The 23,577-nt window shown below is 39.2% G+C and overlaps 1 protein-coding gene across 1 annotated transcript in view; it reads right to left on the bottom strand.

Annotated features, from left to right (window-relative positions):
* rras2 (RAS related 2) overlaps positions 1-21,242 on the bottom strand; it is a 35,441-nt gene extending 14,199 nt beyond the window's left edge. The window contains exon 1 of the mRNA XM_061742795.1: positions 20,851-21,242. Within this exon, the coding sequence (XP_061598779.1) occupies positions 20,851-20,952 (102 nt within the window). The 5' untranslated portion in view covers positions 20,953-21,242. The remainder of the gene's footprint in view (positions 1-20,850) is intronic.
* Between the last annotated feature and the right edge of the window lie 2,335 nt (positions 21,243-23,577).

Raw genomic sequence — 23,577 nt, 5'->3', positions numbered from 1 at the left:
GACAACAAGACCATAATTAACATCTTTGGTGTTTTAACCATTTGGTTAAAGTTTATTACTTGAGATTTTGGTTTACAACCTATCTAAATGTCTGTCTTAAGTTGAACTAGTATGCACAGATACTGATGAGTAAAGAGTCAGATTAAGACATAATAGCCATACACATACATATAGCTGAACGTACTACCGCTATGTCGGACATATTATTGCAATATGATAAAACAAGCAGCATAAAGTACGCTCATGAATGGCCCAGCTGGGTACTGCACTCATACAGAGAATAAAGCGCTGGATAAATGTCCCACCAAGTAGGCCAACTCCTAGCGCTGCAAACCCCCTGCTGTCCCCTAACCCCTCTGACATTAAGGCTTAAATGATGCGCCTAAATATCAATGTGTGTTGTATTCTGAAATCTTTTGAACCCCGCTTAAAAGAGCAGAATCAAAGAGATGCCATTTGAAAGCCTTTTTTTCCACCAGATCACAGGGCTTAAAGCCACCTATTTGCTCAGCATTGGTCGCACTATAAACGTTTTCTTTATCGCCATTTCGGAAACACATTTTATTGAATTATTGAGAGAGTAAAAACTCAAATCTCACGAAAAATAAAACACAAAATAACAATGAGACCATCTAGCTGATTATGTGACACCAATGTTCCCTTTTTCCTGCACTGAGCTTGCCCTAATGTTGTACAATGATGACGTATAGATGCAGCTTCCTTCCTTGTTTTCCTGGAAGGAACAGAAAATAAACAGTTATTTGGAGGAGGCTCGCTCTCTACAAAGGCATGGCAATTCTCTCTAAACCTGTAGTCAACACAACAGTAGTAGTAAACGATAATTCACTGGTGATTTTCAGCTGCAGAAGAGCAATTTTTTACTCAAGCATGATATATGATGTTCAAAACATTAAAGAAAAACTCCTCCTCTTGCTCCTTTGCATGACTCATCCACACATTCACATTGCGTCGTCCGGGATGCGGGGGAGGCTGTCTCACATATCCAGAGACTGCTGCTCCTCAGTTTTAATTACATATTAGACATCTTCACATTCAACAGATGTACTGATTCAACAGGGGCTACTGATGGCTGGGCCTGGGTGTGGGCTCGCTGTGCTACCTATGTTATCCCAGTACTTTCTACCATCTACAAATGCCAAAATGTTCATGTCCTTCATTACATTTATAAAATGATTAGTCTCCTCCTCACTCCAAAAGTGTGGCGTTGTCTTGCGTTTCTCCATGTTTAGAAGAACTTCCTGGACTCAAAAGACCAAGATTCCTTGCGAAAAGAGCCCGTTTGATCGGGATATTCCGTTTGGCGTTTACATGACCGAATATTTGGGTTTTAAAGGAGTAGCCCAGGGGTCATATTTGGGTTTTAAAAAACCCGAATATGAGCAAATTCAGGTTATTCAAAGGGGTTATTGGTGTTTACATGGCCGTGCAAAACCAGGTTATTGCTAATATTCGGGTTTTAAAAGGGTTATTGACTGCTTGTAAACGCAGTCCATGTCTTTGTCAGTGGGTGTATGTTAGTGTATCTGTGTGAATGGGTGTCCATTGATTAGCCTGGGTTTGGGGGTCCTTGCTGTTGGGCTTGTCTGGGGGGGTTCTTGCGCTCTATGCCCATCCCTGCGCTTCCCTGTGCTGCCCTTGCAGCTGGGCACCCCTTTGGCTCTGGGGTTTCCCCCTTGAGCCAAAGGGGGGCTGCTGGTTGCCTAGGTCTGTGCTTCTTTCTTGTCAGCTTCTGGTTTCTTGGGTGGCGTGGGGTGGGGTGGGGTGGTGTGGCTGTTATTTGTACAGCACCAGGCTATAACAAAAGTTGTCTCATGGCACTTTACACAAAGTAAACAAGGTCACTGCAGTTCAATGATAATGCAATTGTAGCCAATTTGTTCTAATCCATTTATAATTCAATTCATTCTCATATAATGCCTATTCATAGAAAGAAAAGTTAATCGCCAAGGATTCCAACAAACTGCCTCAATCTTAATTTGGACTCAATCCTTTACCCTGAGCATGCATGAAATGACATGGAAAGGAATGAGAATGAAACTTCCAGCAGAACAAAAAAGTAATGGCTTATGTTATGCTCACACGAGTGATAAGTGATATGAAAGACCAAGGCTCAGCAAGGAGTGTTTAAATCTCTTTTTTTACCTTTGTACTCAATCTGGTTTTATAAAGTGATCAGAAAGTCCAAACTAGATGAAATGCATGCAGTGTACCAAATCTGTGTCTCGATACTGGACTACTTTGGTAATATAACAAAAATGAGAAATGGCGTTATAACCCTGACCTCACATCTGCAACCTCAAGGAACACAGCCAGCCCAACCAATCCTCCATGAATTAATGAGGCACTGTCAACGCTTCTCTACTGCGCAAACAGGGAAGGTTATCTCTAAATTAGTGTTAAAATTCCTAGTTTAGGAGCTAAGGTCTTATTTGGTTGTAGAGAATAAGAATATCTTGAAACCTGTTGAGTAAACGTTAAAAGGTGGTGATACATAGGAGTACTGGGCTTTGCTTAGTTGACCCAAAAGGATCAGAGGGATTTTCATTTACTCATTACTGTTTTTTGTTGGGGTTTTTTTTAAATCAAACTAGTTATTCATCCAAATGAGTGCAATACTAGTAGTGAGTGAGAGGCAGGGAAGAGTATGCCTCGTCTTTGCCTTACCAGGAAAAAAAAAAAAAAAAAAAGACTTGCAGCACACAGCTGAATGTGGTGCAACTTAAAAAGTAAATGGTTATGGTTGAATCATATGTAACATACAGGACCTACAGCAGTAACGTTGCTCCCTCAGACTTTGACACTGAAAACAAGCACATTTCTATACTTTGGAAGTGAATCTCCATTGAGCTGAATCAAAAGGTTGATAAAGATTCACACCTTTACAAGAAAGCTTATTGTTATAATACTTAAAACATAAAGTGCAATGTTTCAGACAGAATTATGTTTGCTCTTGTTTTTGGTTCATTTAGTACTTTATTGAGTTCTTCTTCCTCTGCTCGTCTTTGTTCAGATGCAGGCCTGCACATGCTCTCATCAACAAAGCAGTACTGTAGCGATGACTTACTGAGAGGACACCAACAACTGCAGTGATTGTGTGAACAGAGAAACTACTGTGTGACTTTAAAACCCATACAAAGTCATTCAGAGAAGTGTGGCTCACAGCATTGGGTTTACGAAAAAACCGTATGACTGACCACATAATGGGATGCTGATCAGCTTCAAGAAAAGAACAGTCAGTGAATCCACAGTTTCTTTGTAAATTAGGAGAAAACACAATTATAACCAAACACAAAACGGCGGATATGTCCGTACCTGACATTTGACGCCACCGTTTTCTTTTGCCACCTACTTCAAACCATCTGTTCAATCCCATAAACATACTTCCCTAAAGACTGAACTGTACAGTAGCCAAAGAGTTGTATTCCCTGTGCTCTCCAGCACAACCACTGTTTGTGTTTATGCACTTGTATACTCTGCTGCAGACCATAATTCTTAGCACGGTGCAATATGTCAAAGGAAATGGGGCCACTCACGAGGATCACGTCAGCTACAGCAGCAATGCTGCTGTGTGCTTTAAAGCCAGCAGTCCCCCAGCAAAGGCAGTAGAAATGTTATTACTACAGCAGGCAATTCCTTGTTAATAAGTCCTAATGGACACCATCTTGATCCCGTTCAGAGCTGCCTGGTCACCATCACCCACATGTCATGCACAACAATAACGCACTGTGTATGTGAAAACATCTTTTTTTTTTCTTTAGTCATAAAACATATATTGGGAACTAAAAGCTAAAGGGTGTAAACAGTACAGTAGAGGGTGTTCTGTTGTTCTGCTGAGCTAGACATGCATTTACTATCACCTACAGAGCCCTGTCTGTGAGGGGACCATGTTTTGGTTAGGCATACCAAACAGACTTTTTAGGCAGCTGTTGACTTGGTGTGCATTAGCGTGTGCCAATTTACAATTCTAGGTCAGCTGACACCAACTGGTGCTGTGGAGAGTTGAATGCAGCTGCTGTTGGATCACTGGAACAGTCACACAACAGATGCATCCCTGACTCAACCAAAAAGCCCCGAGCGTATCTGCAAATGTACCTGATGCTCAATGAACAGCCCCTCTGAAAGTGATCTGGTGTCTTAACAGTGGTAGAGAGAATCAGACGCTCATTTGTTGGCCCCCACTCGGTCATTGTCACGCTAACATTTGGACTTTACGGTATTGCTGTACTGTCACCTGTTGAGTTGGTCGTCTCAGACAAAGCTTCACCTCCCCCCCGATGGACAGCAGGTGCCCCACAGACTTTTAGACACCGCCTGCAGGAGACACTCCAAATGTTCCCCAGCTGCCAGCCAGACGATTCAACGCTAACAGCAAGCACAGACTTATAAAGAGATCATAGTGATCTACTGGTCATGTTGCACAAAAATGACTCTCATACACATAGCAAATTACTACCTTACGAACAGTATATTTTCAAAAAAGGCTCACACCTGTGGCATCAATTTACAGAGTGAAATGTTTGAAATGGCTTGAGTAGCCTTCTAAAATAAGCATCCAGCTTGTAAGTTCCCATAGCCAGAGTTGTTGTTGTTATATGACTTCGATGTGAGACCTGATACTGTGACCAGTTATTCTGAAACAGACAGATGTGTGAACACAGAACAATAGCAAAAACAACACAGAGGAACTCGCTGTCCTCTCAGTCAGTCTGATTATGTGAGGTGCAGTGACCTGAAAACAAGGGGATAGCCAAGCTTGTTTTTTTATTTTTGTATTCTTTTTTTTTTAGGGGGGGGGTTCTTCCTTTGGATCAATTAAAAGTGCAACACTTCCAAAATATTTCTCGTATGTCTGTATTTTAAAAAGACAAAACACACCAACTTACACCTCAAATAATAATTTCTTTGTCATAACTCACTCTTCGTTAGGTTGATGAAGTTATGTTGCTGTGGGTAGGGATGGGAATCGAGAACCGGTTCTTGTTGAGAACCGGTTCCCAGTGTTTCAATTCCTTGGAATCGTTTGCCTTTTTCACCAACGATTCCCTTATCGATTCCAGTGGGCGCGAATGACGTCACCAAGCACGTTGCGCAACGTGCGCATTCGCGCCCAGCAGGAAAACAAGGGGACAAAGCGGCATAAACGCTCGAAAGTTTGGTTACATTTTACCAAAAAGGATGACAACAGGGCAACAATACTTGCAATGTGGACATTTCAACAAATGGGGGAAACTGTTAGGACTCGGCCAGCTGATGCGCTGGGAGCGCGGAGTCAGCCGGCCTGTGGTAAGGCTGATTTATGGTCCCGCGTTACACCAACGCAGAGCCTACGGTGTAGGGTACGCGGCGACACGCACCGTACGGCGTGCTCCCCGCGTACCCTACGCCGTAGGCTCTGCGTTGGTGTAACGCGGAACCATAATTCATGCTTTAGAAGAGCTACGCAAATGTGCCGGGCCGCTCCGGCGGACAGCGGAGTGCGCTCCTGACACAGCTGTAGCTCGTCAGCTCATCTATGGAGAAGTTAAAGACAATCCGCTAGCTTCTCCTTTCATCAAGGCAGGGAAGAGTATTAGGCCAGAACAGATGAATGTCACCTAGCAGTGACTAAGTTTGTTGTGTTAAACATGTTACTGGACATTCTTGTGTAATTGCCACAAAATAATTTGTTGTATTTAGTTGATTTCTACAGAAGAATATTTATTTTATTATTTTATATTAAATACATATTTTATATTACAAATAATTTTGTGGGGACCCCCTGGCATCATCGAGGAGCGCAAGGCTGGGGGCGTCTTAAGACCTCACTTATATTTTTTTGTTCAAAGATATAAAACAAATTTGATACTAAAATTGCTTGTTCTCCTTTTTTCCAAATGAGAATCGATAAGAGAATCGATAAAGAATCGAATTGTTAAGTAGAATCGAAAATGGAATCGGAATCGAAAAAATCTTATCAATTCCCATCCCTAGCCGTGGGCTCACACAGTAGTGGTACATCAGCGCTTGACGGCTGGTACTTATGATGTGCCTTTGTCATTCCATAAACAACCATTACAATTTCTTTGTGCTCCCAACATAAGTGAACTGCGTACTTTGAAACCTTGCAGGGTTTCAATGGCTAGAACTAGTTATGTAGTCAAAGGTTAAAAATAATAAAACACTCAATGGAAAAAGTAGACGTAAAGCTAAAAATATATGTACTGTAAATACTAAAATAACTGAAAATCACTAACATACAGTATATACAAACACAATATACCCATGAACCCAAATTTAAAAATTTGCAGTCCAAAAAACAAATTAAATTGTAAAGATTGCAAAAAAAATGTAGAATCGCAGAGATTTAAGATTCATCGCATTGCACATACTTATTATTGCACATTATTGAAATGTTCCTTGTAATGTTGTACAGCCTAATAGCTGTGGGGAGGAAGCTAAAGGGGTAAACTATGACAGAAGAGAACACACCCAGCAGCATCTGTTATCTTCCATAGTTTGATTCCGTTGTATTGATCATAGTTCTTAGAAAGAAAATGTGATTGAGCTAAAATTCATATTGGCATCACAGACCTTTTGAGAAAATTCAAAATCAAAACCAACCAATATAATTGTAATTGGTGCATCTCTAATTACAACTGAAAGGCATGAATAAAATGTAACGAGGTTAGATTAAAAGGTCATTCAGAAATTAAATATATAGGAATACACCCACAAAATCCATCCATGTACACAAACACATACGCACGCACGCACGCACACACACACTTTCTGTCGTCAATACAAACTTGTCATGAGGCTGCAGGCGACCTGATGACAAGTTTCTCTTTGGTCTCATACCCTGTTTTCTATATAAACAATGTAAATGTCTGTAAAAGAAATATGGCTTTGAGGTGAAATCTGAAACAGAGCAGAAAGCGTCTTCTGTCAACCAGTACCACGTGATGGGGGTCAACTGAAAACAATTCCATGGGTGTCAACATTAGCAGCTTGTGTATGTCTCCATTCTCCTGCTGCATTTTTAATCGGCTGGATTTTCAAATGCAGCACAGAGTTGCATTCCTGGCCTCCACGTGTTACAACCCTCTACAGAAAAACACAGAAACCTCAAACGAAATCTCATTTTAGGTAAACTCCCATACAACTGTTTTGAAAATTGTGCTTTTATCTACCAAACCATAAAAATCGTAATAGTATTAAAACATATCCCGAGTTCAAATCTAATTTGCCCAAACCATAATTTTAGTTAAGCAGTTGAAAAGACTGAAGCATAAAAGAGATTCAAGTTGTGTGTTTACAGTCGGGAAACATGTTGGTATTCTCTGTTTACTGATGTGAGATATCAAAAAAGGATTTAATTGGCACATCTGAGTGCGCTCTTGTTTTGTGCAGACTGAGAAGTGTGTTCTAGAGGTTGGCCAGCAACCCTAAAGCAAAATACATTTGCTTAGACAGTGTTGTGTCACAAACAGGCTGGTGAACCAGGACAAACTACAAAAGATTGAATCCCATCAGGACAACATATTTAACAATATGAACATTCATATTCACTGCAAGTGTAGAAACAACTCGATGCATCGTGTCGTGATAATGTGACAAAACAGAAGAAAAAGTACCGAAGTTGTGTCGCTGTTATTTCAATGTTAGTATGTTGTCGCACATAGCTATGGAAGGTAGAGCTCAGCAGCAAGTGATTAAAAAAAGAAAGAAAAGGCAAGGGAGCGTACCCGTTCACTGCATCGACATCTGGGCACATTTTGGATTTTATAGACTTACTGGAAAGCTCAAACTAGATAAAATGCACATGGTGTGTAAAATCCTCAAATTACTTCAGTTTCGGTACCATCGCACAAATACAAATATTGGCCACAAGTGATAGTCTGAATATATGTACCTCTGACTTAAGATTATTCACGTTGCACTCTGGATGTTTTAGGAGATTTGGTAATGTTAGTATGTTACCAACATTTCTCAAATCCCTTAACTGCTTGGGGCTGTTACATTAGTAATAATTGAATTTAATAATAATATCTCTTACGATGTTAATATTTGTCCAGTGATAGAGACCAATTTTATTTGACAATTATGAAAAATAAATCTTATTAATTTCCAAAAAGTAGGTCCTCGTTCAAAACTGCAACTCAATTTATGTAGAGTAACATTTTAATGAAGCATATAAGCTCCACTGTGATAGGTGCCTTTCAAACAGTTATTTTGTTATGGTTAATGTTACCTGTATTCAGTGGTTAAATGAAAAAAATTAAATCAACATATTGTAACACATACTGTTTACGTCAACTAAGCCCCCAAGATTTGTACTGCTTCTGTAGAAGAAAATTAAAGATCTCAGGTCTTGAAGGTCTGCAGGGGAAGATTTGGGATTACATCTTTGGCTCCAGCTAACATCCCTACGTTACTGAGCACTGACGATATTTCACAAAAGATGATGAAAATATCAAAGATTCTCTTGATAAAAGCCTTACAAGCTGTGATGAATGCAAGCACTTCTGTGACAGCTCTCACTCCAATTCAAGTCATTATTGTTGCACTAAAGGCTATAAATGAGTCAGGGTGTGAGATGAGCTGGGGTGCAACTGCTTCTTATCATTACTGGTATTTCTCTTGACATGAAGAAGTTACCATAGTTACCCGTTAGATTGAGTTCTTCTTTCACTGAACAAGGAAATTACTGTGTTAAAAGTGATGTGATGTAATACTAGTCAGCAAAAGCCACAATACAAGTCATGAAGTTGTTGTGGGGGAAAAATAACCTATTTTAAAACAAGCATATTTGATAACTGAGAAGAAACACACTGCATGAGGAAGCATATTTACAGAGGAAAGTGAGTGGTGTCCATTGTTTGGTTAAGCTGCATAAAAACTGTGAGTGATTTTTAGAAAAAAGATAAAGGCCACTGCATGCCCTATAACAAAGCCACTTGTGTATCAAAAATATTGGTTCCTCTAACTGACCATGGCTGTTGTATTACAAGTATTTCTTAGACTGAACCTGAAGTATATAGAATGATTCAACTGTAGCTCATGAGTGTCAACTTGCCACACAATTTTCGCAGGAAGTGTACAGATCAGATACAAAAAATATATTAATAAATTGTAAAAAATAAATAAATAAATACATTTCGTCCTCCTGAACTGAGCAAAAAAAATTGAGACATCCTTTTCAGATGCAGCACTACACATTAGCAGTGGCAGGGATTTCATAAACAGAAGAATAGTGGTAAAGATACAAGTAACATATTTCTTTCTTTACATTCATTCATTCAATTTTCATTTACGAACCACTTTATTAGGTACATCTGATGTGCCTTATACAGTATTAAGCATACCAGGTGTCATTTAGGGATCATATAACTAAATTACTTCCAGGTGAGTGAAGATGTGCAATGAATGCAATATTTTGGTTTGTACGGATGGTTCAGCCATGTCAGCTCATTTGGTTTTTTGTTTGTTTGAGAAACATCAGTGTGACCTGAACATTACTTAATAATCACTCAACAATTCTGATGCAATGCAGTCTATAACTGAGGGGCACATGTCATTAAGAACACAAGGTAGAATGTGTGACTTTTTTTTTTTATTACATTATCTGTGTTATCATCAGTAGCCAAAATTCAAGTCATGTTAAATCATGGTCATGGCAAAATGACAAGCCGTTTTGCAAGCTTTACAACCGTTAAAGACAAACTACAGGTATGGCTCACATCGTGGCCATTTGTGCCGCTGTGTTTTATGGGATCTGTTACCGCCTTAAAACACAATAAAGTGGCAAAATAATTGTCACCCACTGCACATTTGAGAAGACTGACTATACAGTTATTTAGCTAGAGAAAAACAAAAAAATATTTTCTTTTGTCAGACAACCAAACCGTAGGTTTTCCTAAACTTGTAACTGCAGTATGAATATGATTATGTTGCTTAAATCTGAGTAAAGTTTGATGTTTGCTAACAAGATCAAACAAGAAAACAAAATGAGCAGTTAAGAGTAATTTCTGATGTAATTTCTAAAAACGGTTCTGTTTAAAAGTTACTCTGGAATTATTTAAAATGACAACAACCACAATCGAATCCTCATAGACATGAATTCTGCTTCTTTAAATATGCATAAAGCGTACGTTCACATTTCATATGCAGTACTACGTACGCAGCCTGTAGTACCAACTGCCTCTATTTGGGGCAAAGTGTAAACTCAGTTTAGAATTTACAACCATAAATAAAATATACAAGGAACCTGGTAGAAGTAGAAGTAATTTTTTTTTTAATTGAAACGTATTGAGCAAATTCTAACTTTTAAAAAGCTCAAATAAATTCAAGGAGGATGTGTGGCCAGGTAAAAATGATTGCAATCAGAGATCATTTAAAGCTTCCGTAAAATCTTGTAAGAGCCCAGAATGGCAACCAAGACAAACCACCTTGGGCCCCTGAGCAAGGCCCCTAACCCTAATTGCTCCACAAATGGTGTGTGTGTTCTCTCAGATGTAAGTCGCTTTGGATAAAAGCATCTGCTAAATGACAGTAATAGTAGTAAATTAAGTCAGTTGACTATCTGAGTTTACTGAACAACCAGATTATTCCAGCAATACATTTTTTATATTTTCACAGCCATTTTCCAGGACATAATTGCCTTCATTAAGCTGAAATTGTCAGAGAGATTCAGAAAGAGGCATAATACGTTGTTTTCACACTTGGACCATCTACCACAAATTACAGACCACAACTAAATTGAGAATCTTTTAGACGTGCTGAATAAGACTTGACCAAGTGGCCCAACAACCCAGCAACTCTGGCCTCGATGTGAGAATCATAAACCGGTTCCAAATTTCCTGAAGAATCAGAACTGAATGCTTATAACATCATTTCCATTGTTGATGTCAGCTGATGCTAGCAAATCAACAATGAGACATAACACATAAGGTAAGGCATTATATTTGAGATGTAATGATGCAGTGACAGGCTCACAATAGTGTGTAGCTGCATTTTAGTAGCGGCTGAAGTGGAAATACTCTTGTAATCTCCAAAGGTGTTATGTAACCGACCTGCTAACGATGGTGATTTTGGAATTTGAAACACTAAAGCAGTTGTATTGGGGCTTATGTAGGCATATTTGTTTACTCATTAAAACTTGGCCCGCAATTGATATTGCTGAATCGGATCAATAAAGAGACTCAATAATGGCACTGGTACTAATAAATAAAAAAATACTGGACAGAAGGAAATAGTGTGAAATTGAATAAGCTTATCAAAATGATGCCACAGCATTTACTGTATGTACTATAATCAAAGCAAAACATGATACAATAAAATATTACACTTGGCTCACAGATAAATGCTGGAAGTGTCGCCTTCCGTTTGTTCATCACAGGCTCGCATATACGCAAACAACCATACACACTTACACTAACTCATATGGATAATTTAGAATAGTCAGTTACCCTTACATACATGCATTTGGACTATGCAAAGAAGCCGGAATACCCGAGAAAATCAACACAAGTGAGCGGGGAACGCTCAGATTTGCAAACTCCACATAGAAAGGCCCCTAATGGGGGTTAACCAGTTGAACCAGGAACCTTCTTGCTGTGAGGCAACAGTACTAACAACAGAGCCACCATGCTGCCTACGATATTTGGTCTACCTTGACATTGTAGCATTTGGTCTACCTTCAGACATACAGATGAAGAGGAGGAAGTTGCATTAACTGAGGCCATATTCTATTGACAGATAAATCACGTTGAAAGTATCACCCAAGATAGATCATGACGACGTCAAGGCTCCTGTTTATAAGACTAATAATCGTGCAGTATTAAAAATTAAGCAATCGGCTGAGTTGTGCAGTCTGAAAGCAGCATTAGGGCACATTCACACCAGGATAGTCTGGGGCACTTGGTTCTATTGGGTGGGGAATACTAAAAAAAAATCCACATCTTTATTTAATCTGGTTAATTTTCACATTTCCATATTCAACTTCTAAAAACGGACGATGTCACAGTTACAACATCTGCTTGTTTGGGAGTGGTTTTGTCCTAAACAGGCACACACTAGAAACAATACAAGAAAGACATGAGGAAGAAGAAAATCTGGCTCATTGATTGGCCAGGCCCGAAAACAGAGATCCATCCCTGCTAGTCAGGTTGTTCACCACTTAAAAAGAAACAATGGAGCAACACAAAATGTTGAGGTTTCTTGAGGTTTCTGTTTTTACTTTGGTGTTCAAACCTAATTGGTTTTTCACAACTAGCTGCCCAATATGAGCAAAAGGTTTTGCAGTGAGCTACTATGTTTCATGTCACTTAATCTCTTTTGTTCCCTGGATAGTCCATTTGAATTCCCACTGTAAGCAAGCTGCACCAGGGTTCACTTGCAGGCGATTCAAGACTTGTGTTTTCAAGCAGTACAGTTTCCTTATTTGGTCCATTTTAGTTTGGATGACCTTTCACACCTCCCCAAAAGAAGTCAACAATCTGAGGAAATTGACTCTGTTCCATTTAAAGTAGCTCAAACAGCTATGGTGTGAAAGTAACCCAAGAGTCAAGCTGCGACAAACCACAGGTGCTATTGCTGCACCTCATGGTAAAACTGAGAGTCAACACTTGGGTTGCTTTCCCCCAAGTGAAACAATTTTTTTCAAATAAAGAAATGAAACCTGGTGTAAAACTTGCAACATTAGATTGCAAAGCATATTGTACCATTATTGCTAATATTTACACTTACATTACAATGGTAGTTGTTTCAGAATGGCATCACTAGACTGTATTCAAAACATTTGCTGTTGTGAACACAGAATATGCTAGTGAAGTGGTATTTAAGGGGATGTTAACGGGGTATAAGGGGGAGTTTGAAGGGGAGCAGTGGTTATTGTGCACTTTGGTGCATCTTAACATGTGGAGTTGACATGAATATTCTTGTAATATGCTTCCCCCTATTTGGTCTGGAGTGGTACTTTTACATAGGATGCATTTAAGAAGCGATGTATTAGTGTGAATAAGAAGTTCACTGTAAAAAGTCCTTTGGAGAATTTTAAACAATATTGAAAGGCACAACTTTACTGTGCACCACATAACAAGTTAGCAGAACAGTAGTCAAATGATGACAGAGGGTGGGGACAGCTAGCCACAATAACTGTGTGAATGTAAGCTCACAACAGTGAAACAGCCACTGATGAAAGTTCCGAACTCAAACATCATAGTGAGCTGGCTCTTATAAAACACACGAGAATGGCAATTTATTATTATAGGGTGTTGTCATATAAAGTTGACAGAGGCACAAAATGTTGTTCCCTTTTATTTTGCACGCATGAATTTAGTCAATCAAATGGCTGATTCAAAAGGGGAGAGACAGTGAAATGAGTCACAATTGTTTGTCTGCACAAACACTTTTCAATTAGTTACAGCACACAATTTGAAGAGGCCCACGTCTTTTCTACTGCATTTTTAGATACATCTGCTGATAATATATTACATGCACATGGAAAGTTGTTTTTTTCAAAACAACTGAAGGGCTTTTTTTGCACTCCACTTCTGCTCTGTAGATATATCAACAGTTGACTGACCTAATGACCTAATTGACCTTATGAAAACATAAGCTCATCTACCAGATCTCGTAGATGAACATACACATCACACTGAAAAAATAATCCAGTCTGACATTACAGAGAAAGCGAAAGAGAAAGAGAGGGCACTACAGGAAATAAATCCATAGTGTAAAAAGTTTCACAAAAAGAAACTTAGTCTAACCACGTGTTGTTTGTGAGAAATGCATCTGAGATGGTACTCTGCATTTTAATCAAGAGCTACTTTCAGTGCCCGACTCAACATGCCCACTGAGGATTGACCTTAAAATCCATCATCATTCTACTGAACTATAACTTTTTACAGCATTGCTCTTAACTGAACTCAAAGCTATGCAAGAAAATATGAGAAATATGTGTTGAAGTGGGTGTATATGAAAGAAAGAGAGATCACCTAAGCGTTTCAGCAGTGCATCAAGCCGAGGTTTAGAAAAATCCTCTTATCTGTCTGGACTTGATCACCCAGGATGTTTTCCTTTTGTGCATGAATCTCCACTGCCGAAGGCTGACACCGCACTAAAAGTAGCAAGCATGTGAAGACGCAAACACCCTGTTTTTCAGTGAGCAATAAGATTGCCCTAACATCTCATTATGAGGTCTCGTGTCAGCAGCTGCTTTGGTTACTCTGAGTACACTGAGCAGGGTTTTTTGGGGGGGGTTTTTTTCGTGTTAATATACGACATGATTACTGGGGATAAAAACGAACCTTCAGACATACACAGCACCCCACATGCAGTCTTCACATGGCCAGCATGAGTCATGCTTTCCCTCACTTGAGATGCTTCCTCCCTCACAAATGTCACATTAAACAAAACATTGTTTAACAACTTTGTCAGATGACTCAATTTTATGTCATCGCGATGCTATTTCAACTCGAGTCAACTGCTTGGCTCCAAGCACCTGCCAATCTCTTAGTGCTAACATCATCTTTGATTCTCTGACTCCTAAAAATCCCTGCTTCAGCAGTCCTCTTAATAAAAAAGATTAAATAACTTTAAAAAAAAAAGGAAGAGGACCCTTAAAGATGTTATCTCAAAAGCCACATATGCTCTTCTAAATGTATTTTTCTTCTTTTTTCTAAATTAACTATGCCATTACAAAAACATAAATTGTGTCTCGCGGGACAGGGATGCAAACCTATAACCATCAGACTTTTGGAGTTGTTGCTGGCAGCAGTCTGGATGGCCCTGTTTGTCTTCGTTCCAAGGAACACGGCACTAATCTCTTCAAAGAAAAAAAAAATCTGCAATAGTTATTTGTTTTACCATAAAACAGATTTCTACCATAAAACAGATTTCTACTGTGTGACAATGGATCCCAGATTCCTCTGAGCCTAGATATGTCAATGGTACCTCTGGTGATAGTTAAAACAACCTTTTGGCACAGTAAAGTTTTAAGTGGCATAATGTTTTTTTTTTCCCAAAAAGATGACAAAATTTCCTGAGGTCTTTATGAAAAGGCCTCTGACATGCTTTAGTCACAACAAAAGCTCCATTTTCAACCTTGTCTTCAAAGCTCTGTTCAAAGCAAATTTAGTATGATGGGAAGTTGAGTAGTGATAAATACTTGGAAGCTGGAAAAATCTACTGTGATCAGGGTCTGTGATGTCACAGTATCCTGTGAGATATCAAGCCTCTAACAGACATATTTTCAGAACAAAATGACAGGATTATTTTGATTAGATAAGACATTTCACAGAGGCCAATACTCATACAAAGGAATTTCCATCTTTTTCAGTAAATGTCATCCTTAAAGAATTTCTGTATCATAGCGCTTAGTGAAGGTTTCCTGTATGTATGACCTGTCCATGTGATTAAGTCAGCTGGTGGGGGGTTCGAGATTATGGGTATCCAGTTTGGGGTTGCCCCCTTAAGGCTGAAATATGCTTCTGCGTCACACCAACGCAGAGCACACGCCGCAGCCGTGACGCTGTGCTGAACCCTTCGGACTTCTCCGTCTCTTCATTTGGTCGCGGTGCAGTACCCCCCGCGGCCACTAGTTAGCGATCTTTTTCTGAATGGTTTATCCGACTTTTTCCGGTCACAGTAAATCAAAGAGATAAGGACAACTATTGTGCAAAAAACAAAAACAAAAAAAATCACATATAAACGAAGAAAAGAGCCCTGGAAGTTCACTACTGATTCAAACCGGAAACCGGAAATGCTTCGCTTTCAAACGAACCAATCACAGCCCTCTCGGTCTGCGTGTGGACGGCGTCTCCTCGACGCGTAGTTACAATTTTCAGGAGGTGCACGTCAGTGACGGCGCAGGTGACGGCGTGTCCTCTGCGTCGATCCAAACCACACGCCGTAGGCACGGCGTCATTTTGACGCAGAAGCATAATTCAGCCTTTACCCTTCAGGAACTGAAATTCCTGCAATTTTTTAAATTATTAATATAATGTAATGTCATGTTGCAGGATAAGTTTTTAACACCAATTTTCTTTTTCATGTTACTACAGCAGAAATACACAACAATTGAGTTAAAGAAGGTTTTTTTCCTTTTTTAATGTGTTGGACATCATACTTTCCTCCCTCTAAAAGCAAAGTAAGTTAGAAAGTGTTCTGTTGGTTGCAAACTAGAATGTCACCACTAGATGTCATTAAATCCCTATACTCGACTTTTAAACGTTTTTGTATTTTTTTTTGTTTTAGTTTTAGATGATGGTGGTATTAGCAACTTTCACAGCCACCTTTTTTGTCCTACAAATCCAACAAATTACCTCTTTTGTCACTGGACACTCTTTTTCTAGTTGGTGCAAAACCAAAATGCGGCCACGGCAATGATGTGAAGTTATGGTTTGGCACAAGATCTGTCACATTAAAGTCCCCAGATGCTCAATGACTTGTAGTTGATCAAATACTACAAAAAAAAACATTTTATTCTGTAACATCATTGCAGGGGACACAAAGAGTGGCAAATAATGTAGAAATTGTCCTCGAAATATGAGATTTATCTAAATGTCTTCCATCTGTTTTTTTTAACCAGGAGAATGGAAACAACTGAAATAATTTTGCAGAATGATCACAGACTTCTGGTACCTGGAATAGCATAGTATTATTTAGATAAGCACTTGTACAGGGATTGGTCACTGTTCCATTTCATTGCATGAGTAATAATGGTAATACCACAATAGTTCTTCATATTTTCATGGTTATTTTATATTTTTGGCTAAACACATATTTCTGAATCAAACAGGATACTCTGTCACGTTTACCACAAACACAGACATACACACACTAGTTCAAGTGACTCAGGAAACAGGTCATGTTTTTCCATACAAAACTAGGAGTTCCTAAGTGCAGCAGTAGGAGGACTTCCTTTGCCAAAGGGCCAAATTCCACATGGTCCATGACCATTAACCCAGCCGGCTGACTCAGACCTCAGACCCCCCCACTCACACCCCAAATACACACCCCTTAGTTCACAACCACCCAATACTCAGCATAGTTTCGGAGAAAGTCCTGACTTCACAAACAGCTGTCAGGTCTTTTCCTCTGCAGGTGGCGTTTAGAAATTACCGACCATTCTGCTATCTACATCTTTCTTACTTTTGTAGCATTACATGTTTCAGCTATTTCAAGAAAAACATAAGAGGAAATGAACTGAGAGGTGACAGAAAATACACCTCAAGACGATCAAGACAACATTTAAACCAAATCTTCACTTAAGAACCAAAAGGAAACGAATAAATAAACAATAATTGCAGCTAGGGCTGCAGCTATCGAATATTTTGGTAATCAATTATTCTATTGAATATTCCATTGATTAATCGGACAAAACTTACTTTTGCTTAATTAAAGCTCAGTTATAAATATACAATAGAAAACAACACAGATCACTTAATAAAAACAACCAATGTGTTTCCTTTATAAGAATAATTGACATTTATTTACATATTATGCAAACTAGTAAACCGTTTGTTAAATTTTTCCAATAAAAATAAATAAAATTACTTTAAACTTAATATTTCCTGACACATCAAATTAAATGAAATTGTTTATCACTCAAAAATAAACTAAAACATATTCTTAAACACTGCTCTTAAATTGTGCAACTTCACATTTAGAACCAATACGTTTAAACAGAAATGCTTGGCCTTAATGTTTAATTTAACATTATCCCACTTTGTCGACATCTTTTGTCTTTTCCTCCTATTACTTTCACTTTCCTGCATTTGCTCATTGTCGCTGTCACCGTTTTCTGTCCCAGGGCGGTGTATGCACAGCAAAACTGTTCACACGTTATGAAAAAGGCCACCGCCGCCTTCTTACGGTTTATAGGGGACACATACTTGTAAGTGCGTTGTGTCACACAAAAAAAGAACCCGTGTGAAACGTGAACTTTAAATTTATTTTTTAATTAAACGGGGCTTCGAGGTAGCGGAAATTCCTCGATCATTTTTTGTAATCGAGTTACTTGAGTTACTCGAGGAATCGTTGCAACCCTAATTGCAGCCACTCTTTTGTGTTTATTTTCAAATAAAATATATGAGTAGCGCAAAACTATACAAAATAGCTCTTAAATTGGGGAATCCCATGGTTTTATGCTAAATCTGTAATTCACAAGAAGGCGGTTTGTGGTGCTACTTTAAGCACAGACATCAAGTATGACCCTCTGCTTATGAGCACTAACAATTTCTGAGATGATTGCAGCATCCATAAACAACATATGTTGATTCTACAAAAGCTAAAATATTATCTATTCTACCAGTGAAGTCTTAGTGTGGTTATGTTACTATTTTAAGGAAAAGAAATAGCGCCATGGACTTGATATTTTACTGCAGCACACTACCTCGTGACCTGGACTGTAACTTTCAGTGCACTGTTTGACCACTATGTGTATTTATGTGTGAACAGGTACATTAGAATATTGACTGCACACCATGTATTTCCATTGTATTTACATATAACAAAGCCTGGGCAGTTGATAGTTCATCTCCTTAGCATTTCTGAGTAGTTTGTTATATTCCTGGTAGTTGTACCTACTACTTTCCTCCTTTAAACACCAGAATTTCCCATTTGGGGTTTTTAGCGGGGAAAAAGTCCTGTCTATCTATCATGAGAGGTTCTGTGGAGTTTTTTTTTTTCCTAGACAGACTTTAATGGTCCTATACTTCAGGTCAATAGGTTATAACAAAAATTAATGCCACAGCTATCCAATCCCTTTTTACTTGGTATGCAGTTAATAAGCTTTTTGAACCTCCATTAAACACCCCCCTCCCCGACTCACACACATAATCTTTTCACCCCCCGTTCTGAAGCGTGTGCCAGCCCACTATTGTCTGACAGAGCGCAGACATACAGCTGCCTGCAGTCTAGTCTCCTGGAAGCCAGAGACAGCATCAGTAACACACTGACACACTGGGGGGGACAACGAAAGGCAAAAGGGCAAAGTTTGTCATCTCTTTCAGGCCGAGTGTGTGTGTGGGCTTTGCGGAAAAGAGTCCACTCCTAAGTGACTATTATGAAAGCCTGGAAGGTCAAAGCAAAGCAGGCTGTGTCTCCAGTGTGTCGGAATGCAACAGGGAATAGAGGGAGGTAAACTGTTTACATGCCTTTTATATGTCACACTGATGAGTTTTCAAGTGGCCTATTCTAAAACTGATGAAGTCACCGTTTTAGGGGGTGCGAGCTAAGCTTTGTTTTTCAGCATATTTTCTTAGAAAGTGTGCTTTTTAGTGTTTGATGGAAGTGTTGAATGAGGTTAAATCAGCAGGTGGTGAATGTCAATTATCTGAACACAAAAGTTAATCAACTTTCAATGAACCCTTTTTACATTGCTGTTTTACAGTAACTCAACCCCAACTGATGTTTTCAGTCTAGTTCAAGGTAGTCTTAACTATCCAAAAAAGGAAGATAGAAAGACACTAAAGAACCAGGGCAGAAGACACAAGCCTGCCCGTGTACGGTTATGAGGGTCGATGCCCAATTCAACACAACAGGTCCAAATTCGGGTGCTGAAACCGAAACATACTTGATCAACTTTAGGTCAAATTTGAGCGCTAAACTAAACCCACAAACCGAAAGCCCGACCAAATCTGTCAAACTCTCCTGGACCTAGGGTTGCCAACCGTCCCTTGAAAAACAGAATCGTCCCGTATTTATATAAATGTATAACTAAAGGGGACGCACTTTGTCCCGTATTACTGTGAGTCAAAAAATAGTCATAAAATGCCAATGGAGAATGGCATTGAGCTGTTGAGTTCATAAGGTTTTTTTTTCTGTTTTACTACAACTGTAGCCACCAGTCATGGCCTTTGAGGCACACATGTGTTTACAAGTTTTCTACAGACTTTCTGTTTGCACTTTTGTTATTGCACTAAAAATGTGCTCTATTACAGAATGTATGTTCTGCTTTCTTTCTATTGTTTTATATTAATTTATACAAATCTAAGTTAAGCAGGACAGGTTTCTGTTTAAGAAAGATACTTATTTTATTCAGTTCATTGTGTTATTTTGTATTAAAGTGAATTACTGGAAAATATGCATCTAATTCAATTCAGGTTCGAGTCAAAAAGTAAAAAAAAAATCGTTTCGCTCAAAAATAGGGGCTAAAAAAAAATTCACCACGCCAGGAAAGGTGAATTCTGCCGATGAGGTGTCCCTTATTTATGTTTCAGGGAGTTGGCAACCCTAACCTGGACCCAAGTTCGGATACTAACAGCAAAACGATGCCAGACCACAACCAAGCAGTGCTGACACTTCACCTCAACTTCATTAAAACGCCGTATTATGTCAATACCCTTCCTTGACTAACTTTCCCCCCAAACACCTCCTTCCGAGCTTCAATACCTGTCGTTTCGGAGTCGTCTAGCTCGGGGAGACTTTAACATCCCCATACTTTACTTTGCAGACTATATAAGTTAATAAACTGGGACGGAGTGGAGTCTTTCGCTTTGCTTTCCCTTTGACTGGCGAGAAGTGGAAGTAGTGGTCCTCTATCTCGGAAGCCGTCGCGTTAAAGGCTGATTTATTTATTTAATTCAGGCTTTAAAGTGACAGCGGTTCTTTTCCTCGGCTCATTCCTCACACCTCGTCCGTAAACCCCCAATAAACACCCAACAGGCCTCTGCAAAGTGGTGCAGAAAGCAAGTGGCCGGTGTCTTGTTGCAAGGTTTGACCGTGTCTTCCCTTCCCTTGTAGGCAGGGAAATCAAAGCAAGGCTAAATTCAAGGGAGGGAATTTTTTTTAAATTATTATTATTATTATAATCATTATTAATTATTATTATTATTTCTTACTGACCTGGATAAACTGGATGGTCAGGGCCGACTTGCCGACCCCCCCGCCGCCGACCACCACCAGCCGGTACTTCTCCTGCACCGCGCCGTCCTTCCAGCCGGCCATCGAGACGCCAGTGAGCGGCGAACACAGCCGCGTTCCTCGCTGTGAGCGGAGACGAGGCCCTGCGGCGGAGAGCAGGGAGCCCGGCTGTGTGCAGGAGCGGCTCGGCGTCAGCTCCGTCCGTCCGTCTGTCTGCGTCTGTGTCTGTGTGTTTCTCTCCAGACGCCTGCCTGCTGCCCGAGTTCCAGCCGCGACTTACACTGGCTTGTTCAAGATGTGTATCCGACGGTGGGAGTCATCATCAGCCAGGGCCATTACTGGTGTCTGGCGCTAGGGGCCCTTCCTTCTACAGGCTGAGTTGAGACTGCCTTACCACCGCCCCCTGCACACGCACACGGCCCCCTCTGCAGCCCCCCCTGTCCTGACACTGATCATGCACCCTGCAGGCACATTCTTGTCTTTTAGTCCATGGGCCAGACCAGATATCAGTACCACTCAAGGTGACTAAACTTGCTTATCATTTTTGAAAAGATCCATGTCTATAGATGATATTTTGGTAAATTTATTATAAATTTACACTTACAACTTTTTTATTTTCTAGGAAATGTAATAACATGGTGCATTATGTAATAATACCTATTATTGTTGTTTGTTTAACAATGAATTTATACAAGAGTGACTTTTGTTGTTTTTTATGCAATTTCCCTTAGAGCTATGTAGCCCAATAAATCTATGTACCGTATAATACTCCAAATATAACTTTAGTTGCCTATTTGAAGTTTGGAATTATATAGGCCAATAACAAACAAATAAACTATGCTTTAGAATTGTTATTACATAATGCACCATGTTATTACATTTTCTTTTTTCTTTTTGCAAGTGCATTTTATAATAATCTTCTCAAAATGTAATAACTTATTACATAATGCGGCAAAATTTATTACAAAATGCGTTGGGGTAGTTTATTACAAAATGCGGCAGTTTATTACAAAATGCAGCTTCATTACAAAATGAAATGACAAAGTTATTACATTTTGGACGTTTATTACAAAATGCAGCTCAACAGGCCCCCCTGTCCTGACACTGATCATGTACCCTGCAGGCACATTCTTGTCTTTAGCAGCTCTCCAGCTCCTCGCTGTGATCAAGAGAAATCATACAGCAATAAACATGTCCTGCTGTCAACATGCCAATATCATGCAATGCAAACTGGATCCCGTCCTGGCTCTTAAATGTGGTTATTCTCGGTCTGAACATCAAACCTACCAACTGATAAGCAATCTTTTCCTATTGCTTAATAAGATTAGCACATATTGATTGGAAACATGATCCAACTAATGCTGCTGTAGAGGCTTTATCTACTTTACAATTAATTAAGTTGTATTTTTACTTTGTCTCCTGCAGCCATTTCAACTTTGTATAAATGCTCAAAAAGTTGCGTTTATCCAGTCAAATAAAGTGCATGTTGTATAAAAGACCATGTTAAATTAATGAGAATATATAGTTTAGACTAATATGCCATATTTGTCACTGTAAGCCTATTACATTTTGTAAGAATTACAATGACAACCGATCATTATGATATGATTATTGTAGATTTATGTGGGTGTATTGTGTCTGTACATGTGTGTACTTGTAGACAAGTATTTCACCTGCATTTACTGCACCGTGTACCAGTAACGTGGTGTGACATTAAGTGACCTGACTTGATTTACACTCCCATTTTACAAAGACAGCAGGTTATGTTGCTTATCTTTTGGCATTACAGGGTCACATTTCATTTTAAAGTGTAGCAGTTCCTCACAAAGGTGAAGATAAAAAAGTGATGAGCTTATATTTCCGATCAGGAGCATTACATCTTGCAATCAGCTGCATTGGGGACAAAGATCAACACTGTGTTGTTTACTGTTATAATCTTTTGCTTAAATGTTGAAAGGCGCTGCCTGTAAGTCATTTGAATCATGTGCCAAGTTATGACAAATCATGTGCCAAATTTGTCTACAATGTTTAACTATGTTAACCATCTCCATTGTGCTGATACCTGTGGCGCCACCCAGTGTCAAGACATGTAAGATATATGACATATGAGGAGCTTGAGTGATCCTCAAGTTTTTCATCTTAAATTAAAAACAAAGAAAATTACATTTATTTAGTTAATTCTTAAGTATGGTGCTGATAATATTGGTACAGTTCTTTCTGTGTAGGTTTTATGAACAGAGAAAGAGCTGGAAAAATATCTACTTAGGTGGCTTGTAATAATTTTTTTTTTAAGATAGGTGACTAGAGCAGGACATGGCTTGATGTTTAGCACCGTTGCTTCAAAGCAGGAAGGTTTCTGGTCCGAAGAGAGCTTGGAAAGGTTCCACCGGATCCCTGTGACCCTGAAGTGGGTATAGATAACGGATCATTAGATGGACAAGTGACCAATAATATGGCTGCAAACTTCCGTAAAGAAATAAAATACTGAACAGGTAAAAAAGCAGAAGTCAACTTGACACTGGCCTTACTGCAAAGTATAATAAAACTATCATGAATTCACTGTTATGCAGATGGCACAAATCCTTGTACAAATAATGGGAATTCTTTAAAAACAGGAAGTGATCTCGGTCATCTGGAATAATATTATACCTACATATCATCTTACCAAACAACATACAAAAGTCAAAATTCACCAAAGCACAGACCTTT

This window comes from Cololabis saira, chromosome 2 (genome assembly GCF_033807715.1).
Source record: "Cololabis saira isolate AMF1-May2022 chromosome 2, fColSai1.1, whole genome shotgun sequence".
Lineage (NCBI taxonomy): Eukaryota > Metazoa > Chordata > Actinopteri > Beloniformes > Belonidae > Cololabis > Cololabis saira.
Note: the sequence above shows the minus strand (reverse complement) of the source record. Positions and strands in the feature narration are given on the sequence as shown.